Below are 24,213 nucleotides of genomic sequence, written 5' to 3'. Positions count from 1 at the left end.
AATTAAACAGAAGGAGTTGTACCTCTATGGAAACATCAGCACTAGGATTTCACTTGGTAAGAACAGTTATTATTCTGTCTTTATCTTCTGTCTGTATCTTTGGTATTATTAATATTGTAATATTAGTGTTGGTGTGTCTGGTTTCCTTGAATGAGAGGAGGTTGAGTTGCAAGGAACGCTAAAGTAAATGTAACTTATTTTGAATAAACCCTCTGAGACTAATCTAAACTCATAAAATATCTCCTCAAATTGATGTTTAAACAACCAAGAGTCATGACTAACAACAGATTATTGACACGGCCTTGATTGTTTCTAAGTGTAGTTCTGTTTTGTCTAGAAACCAGTCCTCCTGAGTCGTCCTCTCCTCCTCCTCCTGTAGACTGTGGTCTGTGTTGGATGTTGCTGTTCAGTCTGTGTCCTGTCTCTGCTCTCCTCTCCTCTCTCCTCTCCTCCACCTGTGTCTACTCCTTCTGCAGAACAACAGGTAAACTCACTCTCTCAGTCAAGATTCACTTATCACTCATTCATGTTTTAAGTCTGGGTATTACTAATCAATCTTACCTATTATTTAACTAATGTTGGTGTTTTAATGATGCTAACTCTTCCTCTGCAGCTCCAGCTGAGACTCAGCTTCCTCTGAACAGGACCACCACCAGGGGAAGTGGCAGCAGAGAGGAGACTGCAGTCAAAGTGGGTGTTGTAGTTTTATGTTGGGTAGCCATCTTGATTTTGTAGTCCATCTGTTTGTTAACCCAGCCCTATTCAAACTTTATTTTCAATGTCAGATATAATCAATAAAAACATAAGATAAATCAAAACATATTGTATAATATCAATATTCATATGTCAGTAATATTAAAATATGTCTCTGTCTCTCTCTCTCAGGAGGAAGGAGACCTGTGTTACGCCTCGTTAGATATCAGTCAAGGACAGAGGAGACCAAAGAAGAAGAAGAGAGTCCAGAACTCTGACTTCAGTACCTACTCAGCCATCAATACCAGCAGAGTGAGACCTATACCATCCATCAATACCAGCAGAGTGAGACCTATACCATCCATCAATACCAGCAGAGTGAGACCTATACCATCCATCAATACCAGCAGAGTGTGAGACCTATACCATCCATCAATACCAGCAGAGTGAGACCTATACCATCCATCAATACCAGCAGAGTATGAGACCTATACCATCCATCAATAACAGCAGAGTGTGAGACCTATACCAGCCATCAATACCAGCAGAGTGTGAGACCTATACCATCCATCAATACCAGCAGAGTGTGAGACCTATACCAGCCATCAATACCATCAGAGTGAGACCTATACCATCCATCAATACCAGCAGAGTGAGACCTATACCATCCATCAATACCAGCAGAGTGTGAGACCTATACCAGCAATCAATACAAGCAGAGTGAGACCTATACCAGCCACCAATACCAGCAGAGTGAGACCTATACCATCCACCAATACCAGCAGTGTGAGACCTGTACCAGCCATCAATACCAGCAGAGTATGAGACCTATACCATCCATCAATACCAGCAGAGTATGAGACCTGTACCAAGTTAGAGGTGATATTATAGAACACTATGTGTAACGTTGCTGCTCTGTCAGCAGTTTCCTGTGGAGTTTTTTTAACATATCAGTTTGCTGTAGTGTGTTAAACCACTGATCCAAGATAAGTTGCTAAGAAGTTTATCTCACATCAAAAACCTATTGAACTAATGACATAGAAGTCATATAGCCGAGCAGTATGTTCCACTCTTCAGTCCAAACTTTATGACACCAGACTGTGGAGCTCCAGTTAGAGACAGATATGGTACCTGCAGTTTTATTGATGATCCTATTCTGCGGCACAGGTAGGATGCTGTTATGCTGATATACACTTATGACAGTTACTGAGATATGTTTTAATATTTTAAGATATATTATCAATTGTAGGGTTAGTAAAAGAACATACAGCTGGATGCAGACAGTAAACATCTGTCTCAAAGCAGGACAATGATGTGATCACCTGTAAATGTACTTTACTGTAGCCTAACTGTCCATCTGGGACAGGCACTAATGTCAGTTAAGTTGTGATGGTGTCATGCATCTGACTGTTGTATATTCAGTGTGTCAATGATTGACTGTATCTGTCTCTATGTAAATGAATGAGAGTATATTTTATGTATCTATTAAATATTGGTCTAATGTTAGAGCAGGAGAAGGGGGGAGTGTTGATGCTAGAGGTCTGTGACCTGAGTCAAGATCAACAGGTCCAACACTATATGTCAGGAACAAGAGAGAAAGAACAAGAGAGAGCAAGAGAGAGAGAGGCTATGTTAGATAGAGAGAAATAGGCAGCGAAAGAGGGAGGAGATAGAGGGAGATGTCAAAAGAGGTAGGGCTGAGAGAGAGCAAGAGAGAGAGAGAGAGAGAGAAAGCGAGAGAGAGAGAGAGAAAGAGAGGGAGACAGAGAGAGAGAGAGAGAGAGATGTGCAGAGAAAGATGGAAGAGAGAGGAGGGGTGGGTAGGGCAGAGGAGAGAGTAGTAGAGAAAGAGAGTAGTGGAGAATGAGGGGAGGGGAGAGAGAGATTTGTGGAGGAGAGATAAAAAGTAAGGGAAGGGATAGTGAGGGAGATGTACGTACACAGAATATATTTTCAAGACTGACTTCTCACCGGTGATCATAACCAGTAATCATTTGCACTCTTCCACTTTTGGTCCAGCTCAGCTTGACCTCTGACTTATGGAAATGAGTGATTGAAAAAAACAAACAGACGACAGCTAATGTATTAAATTAGGTATACTGTAAACTCATCTGCAAAGAGAGGTTCACATGGAAGGGGAATGTGTGTTCACATGGGTGTTGTTGCACCATACCAACGATAAGCCTGTCTTCCCCATCACATCATGAAAGGTCATGTTGATGTTCATTTCTCGTCTCAATTCAAATCGAAGGAGCTTTATTTGCATGGGAAGTAGTGCATTCAGAAAGTATTCAGACCACCTTGACTTTTTTTCACATTGTGTTACGTTACAGCCTTATTCTAAAATGTATTAAATTGTTTTTTTTAATCATCAATTTACACACAATACAACATAATGACATCACAATACCCCATAATGACATCACAATACCCAATAATTACAAAGCAAAAACTGTTTTTTCCTCTTCTGCCCCTCTCTTCTTCTCACTCCTCTCATCTTCTCCCCCCTCTCCCCTTCTCCCCCTCTCATCTTCTCCCCCCTCTCCCCTTCTCCCCCTCTCCTCTTCTCTGTCCTCTCCTCTTCTCCCCCTCTCCTCTTTTCCCCCTCTCCTCTTCTCTCATCTTCTGTCCCCTCTAGCTTCTACACCACATCCCCCCTTGTCCTGCTCTAACATGAGACCTGATCAGTACTCATTTTGGGTGCTGGTACTGTTTATATTTAGGTTCTGGAACATTAAGCCAATATTCTATAAGAGGTGAACTCAAGCAGTAGAAAGTTAGAGGTGATATTATAGAACACTATGTGTAACTTTGCTGTTCTGTCAGCAGTTTCCTGTGGAGTTTTTTAACAGATCAGTTTGCTGTAGTGTGTTCAACCACTGATCCAAGATAAGTTGTTAAGAAGTTTATCTCACATCAAAAACCTATTGAACTAATGACATAGAAGTCATATAGCCTAACTTCTAGTATAGAAAGTACTTCAAACTGGAACCCAACACTGTCCATCTGGGGACAGACACTAACATCAGTTAAGGTGTGATGGTGTCATGCATCTGAATGTTGTATATTCAGTGTGTCAATGATTGATTCTATATGTCTCTATGTAAATGAATGAGATGATATATTATATATTATTTTGGTCTAATGTTAGAGTAGTAGGAGAAGGGGGAGGGGAGGGGGGTTGTAGAAGCTAGAGGTCTATGACTTGAGTCAAGATCAACAGGCCTGATGCTACATGTCAGGAAGAGATAGAGAGAGAGCAAGAGTGAGAGATACAGAGAGATAGAGAATGAGAGAGAGCACGCGTTTGAGAGAGAGAGAGAGAGAGAGAAAGATGTGCAGAGAAAGATGGAGGAGAGAGGAGGGGTGGGTAGGGCAGAGGAGAGAGTAGTAGAGAAAGAGAGTAGTGGAGAAATAGGGGAGGGGAGAGAGAGAGATTTATGGAGGAGAGAGAAAGAGTAAGGGAAGGGAGATGAACGTACACAGAATATATTTTCAAAACTGACTTCTCACCGGTGATCATAACCAGTAATCATTTGCACTCTTCCACTTTTGGTCCAGCTCACCTTGACCTCTGACCTATGGAAATGAATGATTGAAAAAAAAAACAGACGACAGCTAATGTATTAAATTAGGTATACTTTAAACTCATCTGCAAAGAGAGGTTCACATGGAAGGGAATGTGTTTTCACATGGGTGTTGTTGCACCATACCAACGATAAGCCTGTCTTCCCCTTCACATCATGAAAGGTCATGTTGATTTTCATTTCTCGTCTCAATTCAATTCAAAGGAGCTTTATTTATTTTTTATTTAATTTTTTTTACATTTATTTATATAGCCCTTCATACATCAGCTGATATCTCAAAGTGCTGTACAGAAACCCAGCCTAAAACCCCAAACAGCAAGCAATGCATGTGAAAGAAGTACGGTGGCTAGGAAAAACTCCCTAGGAAAAACTCCCTAGAAAGGCCAAAAACCTAGGAAGAAACCTAGTGAGGAATCAGGCTATGAGGGGTGGCCAGTCCTCTTCTGGCTGTGCCGGGTGGATATTATAACAGAACATGGTCAAGATGTTAAAATGTTCATAAATGACCAGCATGGTCAAATAATAATAATCATAGTAGTTGTCGAGGGTGCAACAAGCACGTCCGGTGAACAGGTCAGGGTTACATAGCCGCAGGCAGAACAGTTGAAACTGGAGCAGCAGCACGGCCAGGTGGACTGGGGACAGCAAGGAGTCATCATGCCAGGTAGTCCTGAGGCATGGTCCTAGGGCTCAGGTCCTCCGAGAGAAAGAAAGAAAGAGAGAAAGAGAGAATTAGAGAGAGCATATTTAAATTCACACAGGACACCGGATAAGACAAGAGAAATACTCGAGATGTAACAGACTGACCCTAGCCCCCCGACACATAAACTACTGCAGCATAAATACTGGAGGCTGAGACAGGAGGGATCAGAAGACACTGTGGCCCCATCCGATGATACACCATGGGAAGTAGTGCATGGGAAGTAGTGCATTCAGAAAGTATTCAGACCACCTTGACTTTTTTCACATTGTGTTACGTTACAGCCTTATTCTAAAATGTATTAAATTGTTTTTTTTCTCATCAATTTACACACAATACAACATAATGACATCACAATACCCAATAATGACATCACAATACCCCATAATGACATCACAATACCCCATGATGACATCACAATACCCAATAATTACAAAGCAAAAAATGTTTTTTTCTGCCCCTCTCTTCTTCTCCCCCCCTCCTCTTCTCCTCCCTCTCTTCTTCTCTCCTCTTCTCCCCCTCTTCCCTTCTTCTCTCCTCTTCTCCTCCCTCTTTTCTTCTTCTCACCTCTTCTCCCCCTCTCCTCTTCTCCCCATCTCCTTTTCTCCCCCCTCTCAACTTTATCCCCCTCACCCTTTTTTTCTGCCCCTCTCTTCTTCTCCCCCTCTCCTCTTTTTCTCCCTCTCTTCTTCTCTTCTCTTCTCCCCCTCTACCCTTCTTCTCTCCTCTTCTCCTCCCTCTTTTCTTCTTCTCTCCTCTTCTCCCCCTCTCTTCTTCTCCCCATCTCCTTTTCTCCCCCTCTCAACTTTGCCCCCCTCTCCCCTTTTTTTCTGCCCCTCTCTTCTTCTCCCCCTCTCCTCTTCTCCTCCCTCTCTTCTTCTCTCCTCTTCTCCCCCTCTCCCCTTCTTCTCTCCTCTTCTCCTCCCTCCCCTCTTCTTCTCTCCTCTTCTCACTCCTCTCCTCTTATCCCCCCTCTCCTCTTCTCCCCCATCTCTTGTTCTCTCATCTTCTGTCCCATCTAGCTTCTACACATCCCCCCTTCTCCTGCTCTAACATGAGACCTCATCAGTACTCATTTTGGGTGCTGGTACTGTTTATATTTAGGTGCTGGAACATTAAGCCAATATTCTATAAGAGGTGAACTCAAGCAGTAGAAAGTTAGAGGTGATATTATAGAACACTATGTGTAACTTTGCTGCTCTGTCAGCAGTTTCCTGTGGAGTTTTTCTAATGTCAGTGTTTCCTGTAGGTAGGTGGGTTTAACCACTGATCTGATCCGCTTAACAGTATGTCATATCAAACCAAGTTTATTCACCCACTGGGTCACACAGCTTCATAAGACAAAGACCTGTTTACACCAACCCATATTTATAATATGCTGAGTATCCTCACACATCTGGACAGCCAATACATCTCTGTTGCTAGACTGGACTTTAGTTACAGCTGTTCTTTTCTCTCTTCATCTGACCTGACCTCTGACCTCTGACCTGACCTCTGACCTCTGACCTGACCTCTGACCTGACCTCTGACCTGACCTCTGACCTCTGACCTGACCTCGGCCCATAAATTCCAAACTAATCCACAGTTATCCACCCTTATCAGTGACCGCAAGCATGTGATTGCCTTTTCCCTTACTTAGTTCCTTTTCAGGGCCCTGGCAGTTATACAACCTCCATTGATCCCAGCATATACATTTTCTCATCCATGTAACCATTAACCTGTTTAGGATAGGGGGCAGTATTTTCACGGCCGGATACAAAACGTACCCGATTTAACCTGTCTGGCGCATGTGGGACGAATTCGTCCCACCTACGTAACAGACACTTCAATCCAGTGGCGCGATTTTTGAATCGTTTGAAATACTATTACTTCAATTTCTCAAACATATGACTATTTTACAGCTATTTAAAGACAAGAATCTCGTTAATCTAACCACACTGTCCGATTTCAAAAAGGCTTTACAACGAAAGCAAAACATTAGATTATGTCAGGAGAGTGCCCAGCCAGAAATAATCAGACACCCATTTTTCAAGCTAGCATATCATGTCACATAAACCCAAACCACAGCTAAATGCAGCACTAACCTTTTATGATCTTCATCAGATGACACACCTAGGACATTATGTTATACAATACATGCATGTCTGTTCAATCAAGTTCATATTTATATCAAAAACCAGCTTTTTACATTAGCATGTGACGTTCAGAAAAAGCATACCCCCCGCAAACTTCCGGGGAATTTACTAACAGTTTGCTAAATTACTCATGATAAACGTTCACAAAAAGCATAACAATTATTTTAAGAATTATAGATACATTACTCCTCTATGCACTCGATATGTCCGATTTCCTCTTGCGCATATCATCCCGTTAGCGGGATCATTTTCCAGCGAAAACTCCTAGAGACATTAGCATAACGAAATTCAATATATATTTTTTTCAAATATAGGACTGTCTCATATCGTTTTATAGATACACCTCTCTTGAATCGACCCTCGTTGTCCGATTTCAAAAAGGTTTTACAGGAAAAGCACAATATTAGATTATGTTAGAGGAGTACATGGTAAAAGTAGCATCATATGAATTTTCCGACCAAGCACATGCATCACATATAACCCAAAAACAGCTAAATGCAGCACTAACCTTTTACAAACTTCATCAGATGACACACCTAGGACATCATGTTACACACAGCATGCAATCTTTTGTTCAATAAAGGTCATATTTCTATATAAAAACAGCATTTTACATCGGCACCTGACGTTGACTAACTATTTTTTCATAAAATGCGTCCCGGGAAACAGTGCTACAATTTTATAAATTACTATTCGAAAACGATTTTTTTTTTTATATTGTCAATCTAAGATTTATAGATGAATATCTCTTGAAAACACCCGTCATAACAGATTTTAAATTAACTTTACAGGGTAATCACACTTTGAGATAAAATGGGATGCGATACCCAGAAAATGAGCTAGAAAGCCTAGCTCGTCGCCATCTTGGAAAAATCGCACATCACATCTGATCTTGTATAATATTGCCAATAATCCCTCACCTTTAGTTGTCTTCATCAGAAAGCACTTCCCGGAATCCCAGGTCCACGACAAATGTATTTTCGGTCGAAAAGTCCATCCTTTATGTTCCATTAGCTTGCTGTTGTTAGCGCGTCCTAAGGCTGTAACCAAATGTTGATCCGTGCGCGGCACTTGGCTAACGAAAAATGACTGTTTTCCCTTCGTTAGGTTCGTTCAAACATGTCAAACGTTGTATAACATTAATCTTCAGGGCCTGTTTCAACAAGAGAGCCAATCAGATTCGAGTGGGACGATTTCATTGTGTTTCAAAACGTTTCCAAAGGTGGGGGCAGACACGGCCGCCGACGTCACAATGCTGATGGCCCTACTACTGTGACCAATTGCCACATCGTCTCCTACACTGAGTTTCGACTGTAGAAGCCTCAAAACACTTTGTAAAGACTGGGGACATCTAGTGGATGCACTGGAAAGTGCTCAATTATCATTTTTTCACGTTGTGAATTACAGGGAAGGCTGTGAAATCGAGTCCACAATTCAGAATCCCACTTCCTGGTTCAATCGGTCTCGGGGTTTTGACTGCCATACGAGTTCTGTTATACTCACAGACACCATTCAAACAGTTTCAGAAACTTTAGGGTGTTTTCTATCCATATAAAATAAGTATATGCATGTCCTAGCTTCTGAGTTTGATTAGTAGGCCGTTGAAAATGGGAACGAATTTTTTCCAAAATGCGCTGTGGCGCCCCCATTGGTAGGGTACTCGCAAGAGGTTAAAATAGCTTTTCGGATGAAGTACATTTTTCAATATTCTAAGTACATAGCCCAGCCATCACGGGCTAGCTATTTAGACACCCGGCAAGATTAGCCTTCATCAAAATCACATTTCCTATAAGAAAAATGTTATTACCTTTCTTGTTCTTCGTCAGAATGCACTCACAGGACTTCTACTTCAATAACAAATGTAGGTTTGGTCCCAAATAATCCATCGTTATGTTCCAACAGCGGCGTTTTGTTCGTGAGTTCTAGACACTATCAGAATACTAAATCACGGTCACGAGCATTGCGCATGGCGTGACAAAAAAATTCGAAATAATCCATTACCGTACTTCGAAGCATGTCAACCGCTGTTTAAAACCAATTTTTATGCCATTTATCTCGTAGAAAAGCGATAATATTCCGACCGGGAATCTGCAATGAGCCTAAACAGCCGACTGAAATTTCTCCACGGGGGCGAATCGTGCACGCGCCTCATTGCATTGACACTTGGAAAAGGCAATAATGTGTTTCAGCCAGAGGCCGCCTCGTCATCATTCAGGTTTTTCCCGGGTTCTGAGAGCCTATTGGAGCCCTAGGAATTGTCACGTTACAGCTAAGATCCTTACTCTTCAATAAACAGATGCAAGACGCACGACTCCTTGTCAGACAGGGTACTTCCTGCATGAAACCTTGTCAGGTTTTTGCCTGCCATAGGAGTTCTGTTATACTCACAGACACCATTCAAACAGTTTTAGAAACTTTAGGGTGTTTTCTATCCAAACCTGAACAATAATATGCATATTCTAGCTTCTGAGTTGGTGTAGGAGGCAGTTAAAAATGGGAACATATTTTTTCCAAAATTCTCAATGCTGCCCCCTAGCCCCAACAGGTTAATCTGGTTATTACTCCTGCCCAGAAACTAGAATATGCATATAATTGTTTGATTTGGATAGAAAACACCCTAAAGTTTCTAAAACTGAAAAGATTCTAAACAGGAAGTGCCCTCTCTGACCATTTATTGGCCTTCTATAGCCTCTTTATCGAAAACAGAGGATCTCTGCTGTAACGTGACATTTTCTAAGACTCCCATAGGCTCTCAGAAGGTGCCAGAACGGGTAATGATGACTCTGCAGTCCCTGGCTGAAAAACAGTAGCGCATTTGGATAGTGGTCGATCTGAGAACAATGAAACGGTGCGCGCATGCACATGAAAAGTCCATTTTACATTTTCAGGAATATTATCGCTATTTTACGAGAAAACTCGCATAAAAGTAGATTTTAAACAGCGTTTGACATGCTTCGAAGTACGGTAATGAAAAATTTAGAATTTTTTTGTCACGATATGCGTCGGCGCGTCACCCTTCGGATAGTGTCTTGAACGCAGGAACAAAACGCCTCTATTTGTATATATCTATGGATTATTTGGAACCAAAACAACATTGGGTGTAAAGTACAAGTCCTGGGAGTGCATTCTGACGAAGAACAGCAACGGTAATCAAATTTTTCTTATAGTAAATCTGAGTTTGGTGAGTGCCAAACTTGGTGGGTGTCAAAATAGCTAGCCATGATGGCCGGGCTATCTACTCAGAATATTGCAAAATGTGCTTAACCTCTCTGGGCCAGTGGGACGCTTGCGTCCCACCTACTCAACAGCCAGTGTAATCCCGTGGCGCGATATTCAAATACCTTAGAAATGCTATTACTTCAATTTCTCAAACATATGACTATTTTACACCATTTTAAAGACAAGACTCTCGTTAATCTAACCACACTGTCCGATTTCAAAAAGGCTTTACAACAAAAGCAAAACATTAGATTATGTCAGCAGAGTACCCAGCCAGAAATAATCAGACACCCATTTTTCAAGCTAGCATATAATGTCACATAAACCCAAACCACAGCTAAATGCAGCACTAACCTTTGATGATCTTCATCAGATGACAATCCTGGGACATTATGTTATACAATACATGCATGCATGCACCCGAGGGCATTATCAATTAAATATATACTTTCATTCATTTACATAGAAACATATACAATCAGTCATTGACACTGAATATACAACAGTCAGATGCATGACACCATCACAACTTAACTCACATTAGTGTCTGTCACCAGATGGACAGTGTTGTGTTCCAGTTTGAAATACTTTCAATACTAGAAGTTAAGAACAAATTCTTATTTTCAATGATGGCCTAGGAACAGTGGGTCAACTGCCTTGTTCAGGGGCAGAACGACATATTTTTACCTTGTCAGCTCAGGGATTCAAACTTGCAACCTTTACAAGTCCAACACTCTAACCACTAGGCTACGCTGCCGCCCCGTTATTCGGCGAGGGCAGGCAAACCGGGTCAATACATCCTCCAGTCACCGGCTTCGAGGGCATTATCACTTTTATATAACGGGTTAACAACATATTCAATTAATGATTAACAATTTTATTTTGATGAATTTATTCATACTATTTCATCTTTCTACAAGATATAGTCCCGACACAAATCTAGGGTTGCTACCCAACCTGGCTGTTCGTTCGTTCTATTGGTTCGATTGCTGCCAGAGACGCGACCCAGTCGTTCAGTCTTTTAGTTCTGTTTCTATGGACGCGACCCAGTCGTTCAGTCTTTTTGTTCTGTATCTATGGACGCGACCCAGTCGTTCAGTCTTTTAGTTCTGTTTCTATGGATGCGACCCAGTCGTTCAGTCTTTTTGTTCTGTATCTATGGACGCGACCCAGTCGTTCAGTCTTTTAGTTCTGTATCTATGGACGCGACCCAGTCGTTCAGTCTTTTTGTTCTGTATCTATGGACGCGACCCAGTCGTTCAGTCTTGTGGTTCTGTATCTATGGACGTGACCCAGTCATTCTTTCTAAATGTTCCATTGCCATACTGGCTGGCAAAGTTCTTATCCCTTCCTCGCTAACTAGCCAACTACGGCTAACTTATAGTCACATCAAACAGTGCAGCCAGAATAACAACAGTAGCTGCATTTGCATTTGTTTAAGCAGTTTTCTAATGACATTTATTGGTCACATCCATAACAATGAGCTAATGAGGCACGATTTCACCTGGGATAGAAAATGTTCTCACTCGTCAGGACACTGCGGTACAGAGGAGCTAGCCAACGACAGCTAACACAGTCACTTCAAACTGAAGCTTTAAAGACTGCAAACTAGCTGCACTTTGTTTGGTTTTACCTGTTTTCAAATGATCTTTCTTTGTATATATCCATAAACATGATGCTGATTCATGATTTAAGCTGAGAATCGCTGCCTGCGTGTCTGTCTCGTCCCGACTCCCGACTCGTTCAATACTATTGGACAGCTGGAGATTTGAATTTGAATATTGAAACAATGTTGTAAATGTGGGAGAGACAGACAGCAGGTTTATACAAATCTCTAATGTTGAAAACTAAATGTTAGTCTTAAAGAAATGTGAGATAATGTCTAGATGCTTTTTATAGTAGAGATCAAGTTTATAAGTTGCTTGGCTGGGCTGATGAAACAGTGGATTGTACAATCAGATGGAACAGAGTAAATAAGCATTTAAACGACAGATTTAGCCGGTGGTAACTTGTGGAATAGACACCGGCTGGAATGCGGTTTCAACCAATCAGCATTCAGGATTAGACCCACCCATTGTATAATATGTTTTATATTGGTCATATGTTAGAGATGGAGAAGGGAGGGGTGTAGATGATAGAGGTCTGTTACCTGAGTCAATATCAACATGCCTGATGCTATATGTCAAGAAGAGAGAGAGAGAGATAAGGGAAGGGGAGGAGAGAGGGAGATGTCATCCGAGATAGGGCTGATCGACTAACATGCAGTCAACTGAATATCTTTTCATTTCTGACTTCTCACCAGTGATGCCATCATAACCAGTAACCTTTTCAACTCTTGGTCCGGCTCACCTTGACCCTGACCTCTGAAATTAATGATTTAAAAAACTGACAAAAGCAAATGTATTAAATTAGATTTAAACTCCTCTTACACATTTGCATGGAAGGGGAATGTACACTACATGACCAAAAGTATGTAGACACCTGCTCTTCTAACATCTCATTCCAAAATCATGGGCATTAATATGGAGTTGGTCCCCCCTTTGCTGCTATAACAGCCTCCACTCTTCTGGGAAGGCTTTCCACTAGATGTTGGAACATTGCTGCAGGGACTTGCTTCCATTCAGCCACAAGAGCATTAGTGAGGTTGAGCACTGATGTTGTGCGATTAGACCTGACTCGAAGTCGGCGTTTGAGCTCAGGACTAAGTGCAAGCCAGACAAGGTCTTCCACACCGATCTCGACAAACCACTTCTGTATGGACCTCGCTTTGTGCACGGGGGCTACTGTCATGCTGAAACAGGAAGGGGGCTTTCCCAAAACTGTTGCCACAAAGTTGGAATTACAGAATCGTCTAGAATGTCAATGTATGCTGCAGCGTTAAGATTTCCCTTCACTGGAACTAAGGGTCCTTTATTAAGCCCTAGACCATTATTCCTCCCCCACCAAACTTTACAGTTGGCACTACGCATTGTGGCAGGTAGCGTTCTCCTGGCATTCGCCAAACCCAGATTTTTCCTTGGTCTTCCAGATGGTGAAGCATGATTCATCACTCCAGAAAACATGTTTTCATTGCTCCAGAGAACATGTTTTCATCGCTCCAGAGAACATGTTTTCATCGCTCCAGAGAACGTGTTTTCATCGCTCCAGAGAACGTGTTTTCATCGTCCAGAGAACGTGTTTTCATCGCTCCAGAGAACGTGTTTTCACGTTCTTCCTTGAGTCCAATGGAGGCGAGCTTTACATCTCTCCAGATGACCCTTAACGTTGTGCATGGTGAACTTAGGCTTGTGTGTGGCTGCTTGGCTATAGAAACACATTTCATGAAGCTCTCAACGAACAGTTCACGTGCTGACGTTGCTTCCAGAGGCCGTTTGGAAATTGGTAGTGAGACGATTTTTATGTTCTATGTTGCTCCTAGATGTCTCCTCTTCACAATAACAGCACTTACAGTTGACCTGGGCAGCTCTAGCAGGGCAGACATTTGACCATCTGACTTGGAAATGTGGCATCCTATCACTGTGCCACGTTGAAAGTCACTGAACTCTTCATTAAGGCCATTCTACTGCCAATGTTTGTCTATGGAGATTGCATGGCTGTGTGCTTCCATTTTAAACACCTGTCAGAAACGGGTGGGCTGAAATAGAATCCACTAATTTGAAGGGGTGTCCACATACTTTTGTATATATAGTGTATGTACACATGGGTGTTGTTGCACCATACCAACGATAAGCCTGTCTTCCCCATTACATCATGAAAGGTCATGTTGATGTTCATTTAACCTCTGTCTCTCTCTTCCTCTGACTCCTCCCTTTCTCCTTTGTTTCTCTCTATCTCTCTGTCTCTTTCTATCTCTATCTCCTCTGTCTCTCTATTCCTCTGTCTCCTCCCTTTCTCCTTTGTTTCTCTCCATCTCTCTGTCTCTTTCTCTCTCTATCTCTCTGTCTCTTTCTCTCTCTATCTCCTCTGTCTCTCTCTTCCTCTGTCTCCTCCCTTTCTCCTTTGTTTCTCTCTATCTCTCTGTCTCTTTCTCTCTCTTTCTCCTCTGTCTCTCTCTTTCTCCTCAGATCTCCAGGCTCAAAGCGTCAGTCCACCAGGTAGGTAGAGTATACATCTACAGTGATTATAGCAGTTCAATATTAGTCAACTTTATTATCCCACATGGAGAAATTCATGTGTCCATACAAACCATTCTAAACCCAATAACAAGTAGTGTTTTATGGAACTACTAATAGTTGTCAACCACAAAGCACTACTGCTGTTAGAATAACAGAATCACTGTCATAATCTGTCCTCACCACTGTGTTTTCCTCTCTGCTGTTTACAGCTAAATACTCAGTCAGACTGGTGAATGGGACCACTTCCTGTTCTGGGACAGTGGAAGTATTTTATAAAGGAGAGTGGTTAGGTCTATGTCCTGGGTGGTGGAGCATGAGAGAGACTAAGGTTGTGTGTAGAGAGCTGGACTGTGGGAATCCTGTAGCTGAATCTAGACCTAAAGAGGGAAGAGGAGGAGTCAGACTAGAGAGTAGTTGTAATGGACATGAGTCTACTTTAAGACAGTGTGTCACCAAAACCTACACATGTGAAGGTGGATATTATCATCACGTGATCTGTTCAGGTAAGAGACTGGTCATATTGAGAGATTTATTTATACATTATACAATATTACCATGTATCATGTTTAATGTGTTTTTATTTCATTTAAATAGAGGAAGAGATGTCAGATGTATTTAAACATTATATTTGTGTTTGTCCTATTGGTTTATGGGAGATGTTCATGGGCAGATCATTGTAGTTCAGATGGTACTGAAGTGAAGCTGCCTGATGGATGTCCAGCTGTTTATTTTCTATAAAGTGAAGTGAACTTATTCCTGTCTCCTGCCTGCATTATTCCCAACCCTATCCTGAGTGACTAAGAACCCATTTCTACCTCTTACAGTATCAAACATAGCAAACTACAATCTTTTATCCAACATATTTGTGTTTAGTCCTTGACAGTGTCATCAACAAAACTGATTGAATGTTCAACCAAGTCTTTTTCTCCAGAGTCTGTGCGGCTTGTGGATGGAGCTGGTCTCTGCTCTGGGAGAGTGGAGGTGAAGTCCGATCAGTCCTGGGCCTCAGTGTGTGAAGCTGACTTTGACCGGCAGGATGCAGAGGTAGTCTGTGGGGAGCTTGGCTGTGGGGCTCCTGCAGCTCTACAGGGGGGGCTCTATGGAGAAGGTGAGGGTCAGACCTGGGATAAAGAGTTCCAGTGTAAAGGCAAAGAGTCCCTTCTCCTGGACTGTGACACCTCAGACAGAGAAAAGAACACCTGTCTACCTGGTAATGCTGTTGGACTCACCTGCTCAGGTAAGAAACAGTTTTTTTTTGTTTTGTTTTTTTAATTCACCTTTATTAACCAGGTAGGCTAGTTGAGAAGAAGTTCTCATTTACAACTGCGACCTGACCAAGATAAAGCAAAGCAGTGTAACATAAACAACAACACAGAGTTACACATGGAGTAAACAAACATACAGTCAATAATACAGTAGAACAATAGAGAAATAAAAGTCTATATACAGTGTGTGAAAATGAGGTAAGATAAGGGAGGTAGGCAATAAATAGGCCATAGTGGCGAAATAATTACAATTTAGTAATTAAACACTGGAGTGATAGATGTGCAGAAGATGAATGTGCAAGTAGAGATATTGGGATGCAAAGGAGCAAAAAAATAAATAACAGTATGGAGATGAGGTAGTTGTATGGGCTATTTACAGATGGGCTATGTACAGGTGCATGGATCTGTGAGCTGCTCTGACAGCTGCTGCTTAAAGTTAGTGAGGGAGATATGGGTCTCCAGCTTCAATGATTTTTGCTATTCGTTCCAGTCATTGGCAGCAGAGAACTGGAAGGAAAGGCGGCCAAATGAAGAATTGGCTTTGGGGGTGACCAGTGAAATATACCTGCTGGAGCGCATGCTACGGGTGGGTCCTGCTATGGTGACCAGTGAGCTGAGACAAGGCGGAGCTTTACCTAGAAAAGACTTATAGATGACCTGGAGCCAGTGGGTTTGGCGACGAATGTGAAGCGAGGGTCAGCCAACGAGAGCGTACAGCTCGTAGTGGTGGGAAGTATATGGGGCTTTGGTGACAAAACGGATGGCACTGTGAGAGACAGCATCCAATTTGCTGAGTAGAGTGTTGAAGGCTATTTTATAAATGACATCGCCAAAGTCAAGGATTGGCAAGATAGTCCGTTTTATGAGGGTCTGTTTGGCAGCATGAGTGAAGGAGGCTTTGTTGCGAAATAGGAAGCCTATTCTACATTTGATTTTGGATTGGAGATGTTTGATATGAGTCTGGAAGGAGAGTTTACAGTCTAACCAGACACCTAGGTATTTGTAGTTGGCCACATATTCTAAGTCAGAACCGTCCAGAGTAGTGATGCTGGATGGGCGGGCAGGTGCGGACAGGTGAAGAGCATGCATTTAGTTTTACTTGCGTTTCAGAGCATTTGGAGGCCACGAAAGGAGAGTTGTACGGCATTGAAGCTCGTCTGAAGGTTAGTTAACACAGTGTCAAAAGAAGGGCCAGAAGTATACAGAATGGTCTCGTCTGCGTAGTTTGTCACTCAATCAACATTGTTTCTCACCTGGAGTGAAGAATATGAGAGACAATATAGGTGTGTTTTAGTGAGAAAATAGTAAGATTACTGTCTCTCTCTTTTCTTTTCTCAGAGCCTGATGATGTGAGGCTGGTGGGAGGAGGCAGTCGCTGTGCTGGTGGAGTGGAGCGGTACAACCAGGGAGAGTGGAGGACCGTGGGAGATGATTACTGGGGGGATGTAGCTGTAGTAGTGTGTAGACAGCTGGGTTGTGGCTCCACTGTTTCAGTTCTACCTGGAAACACCAATAGAGGGTTTGGAGCTTCCTGTTCTGGGTCTGAGCCTTCACTGAGGGAGTGTTGGAGACGTTTTAAGCTCTTTCCTGGACTCACAGTGATCTGTTCAGGTAATAACAAGATATTATAATTATATTAAACTGATTTCCTTCATTCATACAACTTCCTCTGCACCTCTCATGATGACTGTTTAGCTTGTCAGTCTGCTTTACTAAATAGATCACTCAGTCAAGTAGGAATCAAATACAACTTAAATATCCCAGAATGCTTTGTATTTGAGTGTTATCTCAGTGAACGTCTCTACTCACTACCACTGTCACATGTCATGTTATTGTCATATCTAAATGAGGAAAGTAGTTGAGGAGCTACGTTTTCTTTTTCTCTCCTCTTGTTCCAGATGTCCTGCTTAAGCCTGATATCAACATATGTTGTCTCAGTGACTATAGGCCCACTACTCATGTTGCCCTGTGAGGGAGGGTGGCTAGCACTGTTACATGCTGATGTTATTGTCATATCTATAGGAAACTAGTTGAAGAGGTTTGTCTTGTTCTCTTTTATTGTTACAGATCTCCTGGTCCAGCCTGATATCTTCCTGACTGACTCAATGGGAGGGGTCTCCAAGGGCCACCAGGGGCCCGAGATGTTCAGGGGCTACAACTTCACCATCACCTGCTCCACTCAGCCACAGTACCCAGGAGGCTCCTTCCTCCTCACGTTCACCGGCTCCAACAGAACCCAGACCCAGCCAGCTGTCAATCACTCTGCTGCCTTCCTCTTCCCTGCTGCAGATGACTCCCACCAAGGGAACTACAGCTGTGTTTATGACAATTATGTTTTCTCTCATAACTTCTCCTCTGAGAGTGAGCTCCTCTCCCTCACCATCACAGGTAACTGAACATGAACCAGACTTATAACTTTGTCATTGACAGATTTCCCACAGATCTATGTGATGATGATCAGTCCCCTCATCAAAGGTGTTTCTGTTTGCAGCCTCTCCTCTGCCAGCCTTTATCATCAGACACGTTGTAGTGCTGCTGATCCTACTGACAGCCATCACCACCTCCTACCTGTACTACAAGGTAAAGACATTTACTCAGACGTTACAAGTCATTTAAACTAGAGGGAGAGGGTGAGGGGGAGAGGAAGGGGGAGAGAATGGAGATACTAGAGAGTAAATGTCTGACTGTTGGTGCTGTGTCTCCCTAGCCCACCAGGAGGCAGAAGAGAGTGAACAGGGTGAGCAGCATGGATCTTTATGTCAATGCCATGGAGATGGTCTCTCTGAGCTCCAGAGCTGAAGCTGGACCGGGAGAGGAGAGAGCAGCCCAGGGGACGGAGTAGGAGTAGAATGAAGCTGACCCTACATGCTGATCTTAGGTCAGTTTTGTGTTTTAAATGGATGGTCAGCAGTGGACTGGTGTTTAAAATGTGGTGACAAACCTGAAGTGGTTCTAATTTTAATAACAAGTTCAGAATTAGTTTATCTTTCTAGAACCTTGGAAGAAATCTAAAAGGAGTGACTGTAACATGGTAACGTGGGGTTTTTGATTATTTTAAGAGTGTAGCTCAAATATGTTTGTTTTGCGTTCCAGAATTGATAGATTTTTGTCTTTATCTTATTTAGTTTCTCTTAGATTCTTTATCTTATTTAGTGTCTCTTAGATTCTTTATCTTGAAGTGTTTCCATTATTAGTCCATGTATTATTATAATCATCTGTTCATTCTTTGTATTTTGAAACATTTTTTAATTAAGGGGTCATCTTTTTCTCAAGTCATTTTGGTTTGTTGTTGTTGTTGTTTACCTCATGATGTTATTGATTATGAATGTTACGATATTGATTATGATATAGATTATTCTTATGATGTCGTTATTAGTATAGAGATAATTATATTATTGATTATAAATGTTATGATATTGATTATTGATTTTGAAAGTAATGATATTGATTATGATGTAGATTATTGTTATGATGTTGTTAGTAGTATATAGATAATGATGTTATTGATTAGAAATGTTATGATATTGATTATTGATTATGAAGTAGATTATTGATTATGATGTTGTTCTCTAAACTGCCATGTAATCACTGAATGCTTTTAATAAACTCACAGGCTGTCAGTCTTGTGTGATTTCCCCTCCAGTTTTTTATTTCCCAGTGGTCAAGGGGTTATTGATCATTAGTGATTCCATCAGTGACACCAGACATCAGCTCAGCCCAGAGGTCCAGCTCAGCACCTTGACCCTTAGTGACCTCTCCCCCAGACAGACAGACAGACAGACAGACAGACAGACAGACAGACAGACAGACAGACAGACAGACAGACAGACAGACAGACAGACAGACAGACAGACAGACAGACAGACAGACAGACAGACAGACAGACAGACAGACAGACAGACAGACAGACAGACAGACAGACAGACAGACAGAGGCAGAATTCTGCATCTTCATATCACAATAACAGCTTTCTACTGCAACTGGAGGTGTTCTGAATATCACTACACAGGACAACACCTCCCATTGTTAGAGACATAGACATGAGCATCTTGTCACTATATACAGATCTCTGGAGGGTGGATACACTTTTACACCTGCAACTTTAGGTTAGATACACACAGGCTATAAATCAGACATTATCTCAATCTGAACTATAAATCAGACCTGATCATTATGTCCATAAAAATAGAAAATGCATAACAATAAAATGTTGGAGACATTTTCAAATGGTAAAAGAAATGACATTGTAAAAGAAGCGACAAAAAAGTTCAGATAAAAGTAGAAACTTTTTGTTAAAAAAATCTCTATGCACAAAAAAAAGAAAGGCAAAATAACAAATGACAACAGTTTGATGCTGATCTCATTGGACACGAAGAAGAGAAGTTCATTACAGACAAGGAGAATGACTGGTCTCTGATAGAGAAGTTCAATTCACTACAGACAAGGAGAATGACTGGTCTCTGATAGAGAAGTTCAATTCACTACAGACAAGGAGAATGACTGGTCTCTGATAGAGAAGTTCAATTCACTACAGACATGGAGATTGACTGGTCTCTGATAGAGAAGTTCAATTCACTACAGACAAGGAGAATGACTGGTCTCTGATAGAGGAGTTCAATTCACTACAGACATGGAGATTGACTGGTCTCTGATAGAGAAGTTCAATTCACTACAGACAAGGAGAATGACTGGTCTCTGCTTCTTTTCTGGACTTCCCTCCTCTCCTTATGAACTCCTGGTTTTAACACAACAAAACACAACATGTAAAACAGGTTATCACATCACTGTAGTTGTTGAGAAATTAAGTTCATATGAGAAGCCGTATGTCCTGACTGGGGTTTCTGTTAACCGGTAATAGCCGGCTTTTGGCCGGCCTATTGTCTGGGAGAAGAAGAAAGATTCCCATTGAGAAATAATGTTAATTAGCCTCTTCGTTGTAGCCTAGGTCTAATGGTTGTATGATTTTGGGATCTATCGTCTCACAACTATCTCAGAGTCTGTTTGGAATAGGACATTTATTTTCTCTACAAGCTGATGAATAGAAAAGGTAAAATGTTCTACTATGGGGGATACTCTTCTTGTTGGCTGAGGTAAAGTAAATGTTTTGTAAGAGCTAATCAGTATTAGGTTAGAAGGACCACACATTGTTGCATCCTTGACTTGCATGTTCTGTTGATATTAACTACCATAATCTAAATATGATTTGTCGTTCTGAGCACTGTGGGTGGACACGCTAATCAGGCTACACACCCATGGGTCGGGTAAATTTACCAAATGTGCGGTAAATTAACATGCGGATGTCAAATGTCTGGTGCTTAACAGAAACCCTGGTCTCGACCCACCGTGTGTGTTCCATGGCCCAGAAGGCAGCAGGAATGAGGAGCAGAAACAGAGCTTTGGAGATCACCACCAGGACCCAGCTCAGACCACAGTCGGCAGACACACCACAGTCAGGACAGTCACAAGAGGTGATGGTGTGGGAGTCCTCTGTACAGTAGAGAGGTGATGGTGGGGGAGTCCTCTGTACAGTAGAGAGGTGATGGTGTGGGAGTCCTCTGTACAGTAGAGAGGTGATGGTGTTGGAGTCCTCTGTACAGTAGAGAGGTGATGGTGGGGGAGTCCTCTGTACAGTAGAGAGGTGATGGTGGGGGAGTCCTCTGTACAGTAGAGAGGTGATGGTGGGGCAGTCCTCTGTACAGTAGAGAGGTGATGGTGTGGGAGTCCTCTGTACAGTAGAGAGGTGATGGTGTGAGAGTCCTCTGTACAGTAGAGAGGAACAACATCCCTACACAGCTTACTGTGTATGGTTAATATAACCTATCATCTAGTCCCCTGGATACAGTTACTACCAACTATGAGTTGTTTTAATATGAACTTTAAAAAGCTTCAGAACATGTTGACTACCATAGGAACATGGACTTTACTGGATGTTCACACAAGGAACACATTTTTAGCAATTAAAATCCAAGTGGTGACCTTTCCATAGTGGTAGACCTGAATCTCCTCTTCATCATTCATCTCCTTAGTCCCACAGTAGTAGAGTCCCAGGTCATGCCCCTTCGTTGGGAGGATGGTCAACAGTAGTAGACCAGCTTTACTCCACACACAGAGTTGCAAACAAATCTCTCCCTCGCCTTCCATTTGGCAAATTTGAACATAATTCTATCCTCCTGATTCCTGCTTACAAGCAAAAACTAAAGCAGGATGCACGAGTGACTCGGTCAATAAAAAGTGATCAGATGAATCAGATGTTATTAAGCTACAGGACTGTTTTGCAAAGACTGGAATAAGTTCCAGGATTCTTACGATGGCATTGAGGAGTACATCACATCAGTCACTGGCTTCATCAATAAGTGCATCGATGGTGTCGTCCCCACATTGACTGTACGCACATACCCCAGCCAGAAGCCATGGATTACAGGCAACATCCGCACTGAGCTGATGGGTAGAGCTGATGCTTTCAAGGACGGGACTCTAACCCTGACGCATATAATCAAATCAAATCAAATGTATTTATATAGCACTTCTTACATCAGCTGATATCTCAAAGTGCTGTACAGAAACATATAAGACATCCCGCTATGCCCTCCGACAAACCATAAAACAGCCAAAGCATCAAAACAGGACTAAGATTGAATCGTGCTACACTGGCACCGATGCTCGTCGGATGTGACAAGACTTGCAAACTATTACAGACTGCAAAAGGAAGCAAAGCTCTGAGCTGCCCAGTGACAGAAGCTTTCCAGACAAGCTAAATTACTTTCATGCTTGCTTCGGGGCAAGCAACACCGACACATGCATGAGAGCATCAGCTGTTACGGACGACTGTGTTCACGCTCTCTGTAGCCGATGTGAGTAAGACCTTTAAACAGGTCAACATTCAAAAGGCTGCAGGCCCAGGCGGATTACCAGGAACTCGGAGCATGCGCTTACCAACTGGCAAGTGTCTTCACTGACATGTTCAACCTGTCCCTGACTGAGACTGTAATACCAACATATTTCAAGCAGACCACCATAGTCCCTGTGCCCAAGAACACTAAGGTAACCTGCCTAAATGACTACCGACCCATAGCACTCACGCCTGTAGCCATGAAGTGCTTTGAAAGGCTGGTCATGGCTCACATCAGCACCATTATCCCAGAAACCCCATTCCAATTTGCATTCAACCCCATAGTGCCCTCAAAGCTCATCACTAAGCTAAGGACCCTGGGACTAAACACCTCCCTCTGCAACTGTATCCTGGTTTTCCTGATGGGCCGACCCCAGGTGGTAATGGTAGGTAAAAACACATCTGCCACGCAGATCCTCAACACGGCGGCCCCTCAGGGGTGCGTGCTCATTCCCCTCCTGTTCTCCCTGTTCACTCATGACTACATGGCCAGGCACAACTCCAACACCATCATTAAGTTTGCAGATGACACACCAGTGGTAGGCCTGATCACTGACAACGATTTGACAGCCTAAAAGGAAGAGGTCAGAGACCTGGCCATGTGGTGCCAGGATAACAACCTCTCCCTTAAAGTTATCAAGACAAAGGAGATTATTGTGGACTACAGGAAATGGAGGACCAAGCACGCCACCATTATCTTTGACGCGGCCATAGTGGAGCAGGTTGAGAGCTTCAAGTTCCTTAGTGTCCACATCAACAACAAACTATCATGCTTCAAACACACCAAGACAGTCTCTGAAGAGGGAACGACAAAGCCTATTCCCCCTCAGGAGACTGAAAAGATTTGGCATGGGTCTTCAGATCCTCAAAAAGTTATACTGCTACACCATCGAGAGCATCCTGAGTGGTTGCATCACTGCCTGGTATGGCAAATGCTTGGACCCCAACCGCATAGTACTACAGAGGGCAATGCGTATGGCCCAGTACATCACTGGGGCCAAACTTCCTGCCATCCAGGACCTCTATAAAAGGTGGTGTCAGAGGAAGGACCTAAAATGTTCAAAGACTCCAGCCACCCTAGTCATAGACTGTTCTCTCTGCTACCACATAGTAAGCGGTAACGGAGCGCCAAGTCTAGGTCCAAAAGGCTTCTTAACAGCTTCTACCCACAAGCCAAAAGACTCCTGAACATCTAATCAAATGGCTGCCCATACTATTTGCATTGCCCCCTCCCCCCTTTTACGCTGCTGCTTCTCTCTGTTTATAATCTATGCATAGTCATTTTAACTCTACCTACATGTACAATTACCTCGACTAACCAGTGCCCCCTCACATTGACTCTGTACCGGTACCCCGTGTATATAGCCTCGCTAATGTAATTTCACTCCTGCTCTTTAATTATTTGTTATTTTTTACTTATAACGCTTATTTTTCTTAAAACTGCATTGTTGGTTATGGGTTTATAAGTAAACATTTCACTGTTATATTTGGCACATGTGACTGTTGGGGTAGGTTCCTTGTTCCTTGTCAATCATTGTCTTATTGTTGTTGCCGGGGTAGGTTCCATGTTCCTTGTCAATCATTGGCTTATTGGTGAAATCAGCAGTCTT

At 42.4% G+C, this 24,213-nt stretch overlaps 1 protein-coding gene and 1 long non-coding RNA gene across 2 annotated transcripts; both read left to right on the top strand.

Annotated features, from left to right (window-relative positions):
- The first annotated feature begins 341 nt into the window (after positions 1–341).
- On the top strand, positions 342–795 carry LOC115187436 (uncharacterized). Its single transcript, XR_003876077.1, has 2 exons — positions 342–484; positions 614–795. It is a non-coding gene; the product is annotated as an uncharacterized LOC115187436 (long non-coding RNA).
- A 7,949-nt stretch (positions 796–8,744) lies between these two features.
- LOC115187339 (deleted in malignant brain tumors 1 protein-like) lies at positions 8,745–18,990 on the top strand. The gene is made up of 7 exons (XM_029746407.1): positions 8,745–8,771; positions 14,399–14,428; positions 15,323–15,686; positions 17,053–17,325; positions 17,782–18,102; positions 18,206–18,294; positions 18,422–18,990. Exons 1-7 carry the CDS (start codon positions 8,745–8,747, stop codon positions 18,554–18,556), a joined length of 1,239 nt encoding a protein of 412 aa, XP_029602267.1. The 3' UTR covers positions 18,557–18,990.
- Positions 18,991–24,213: the final 5,223 nt, after the last annotated feature.

Source organism: Salmo trutta, unplaced genomic scaffold (genome assembly GCF_901001165.1).
Source record: "Salmo trutta unplaced genomic scaffold, fSalTru1.1, whole genome shotgun sequence".
Taxonomy (NCBI): domain Eukaryota; kingdom Metazoa; phylum Chordata; class Actinopteri; order Salmoniformes; family Salmonidae; genus Salmo; species Salmo trutta.
This window is presented reverse-complemented; position numbering and strand designations above follow the sequence as displayed.

Excerpts from the sequence above, each read along its gene's own strand:
- LOC115187339 (XM_029746407.1), top strand. The coding sequence starts at position 8,745 with ATGCGCTGTGGCGCCCCCATTGGTAGG. Across the intron at positions 18,103-18,205 it reads CCTCTCCCTCACCATCACAG|CCTCTCCTCTGCCAGCCTTT; the intron begins GTAACTGAACAT and ends TTCTGTTTGCAG. Across the intron at positions 18,295-18,421 it reads CCTCCTACCTGTACTACAAG|CCCACCAGGAGGCAGAAGAG; the intron begins GTAAAGACATTT and ends GTGTCTCCCTAG.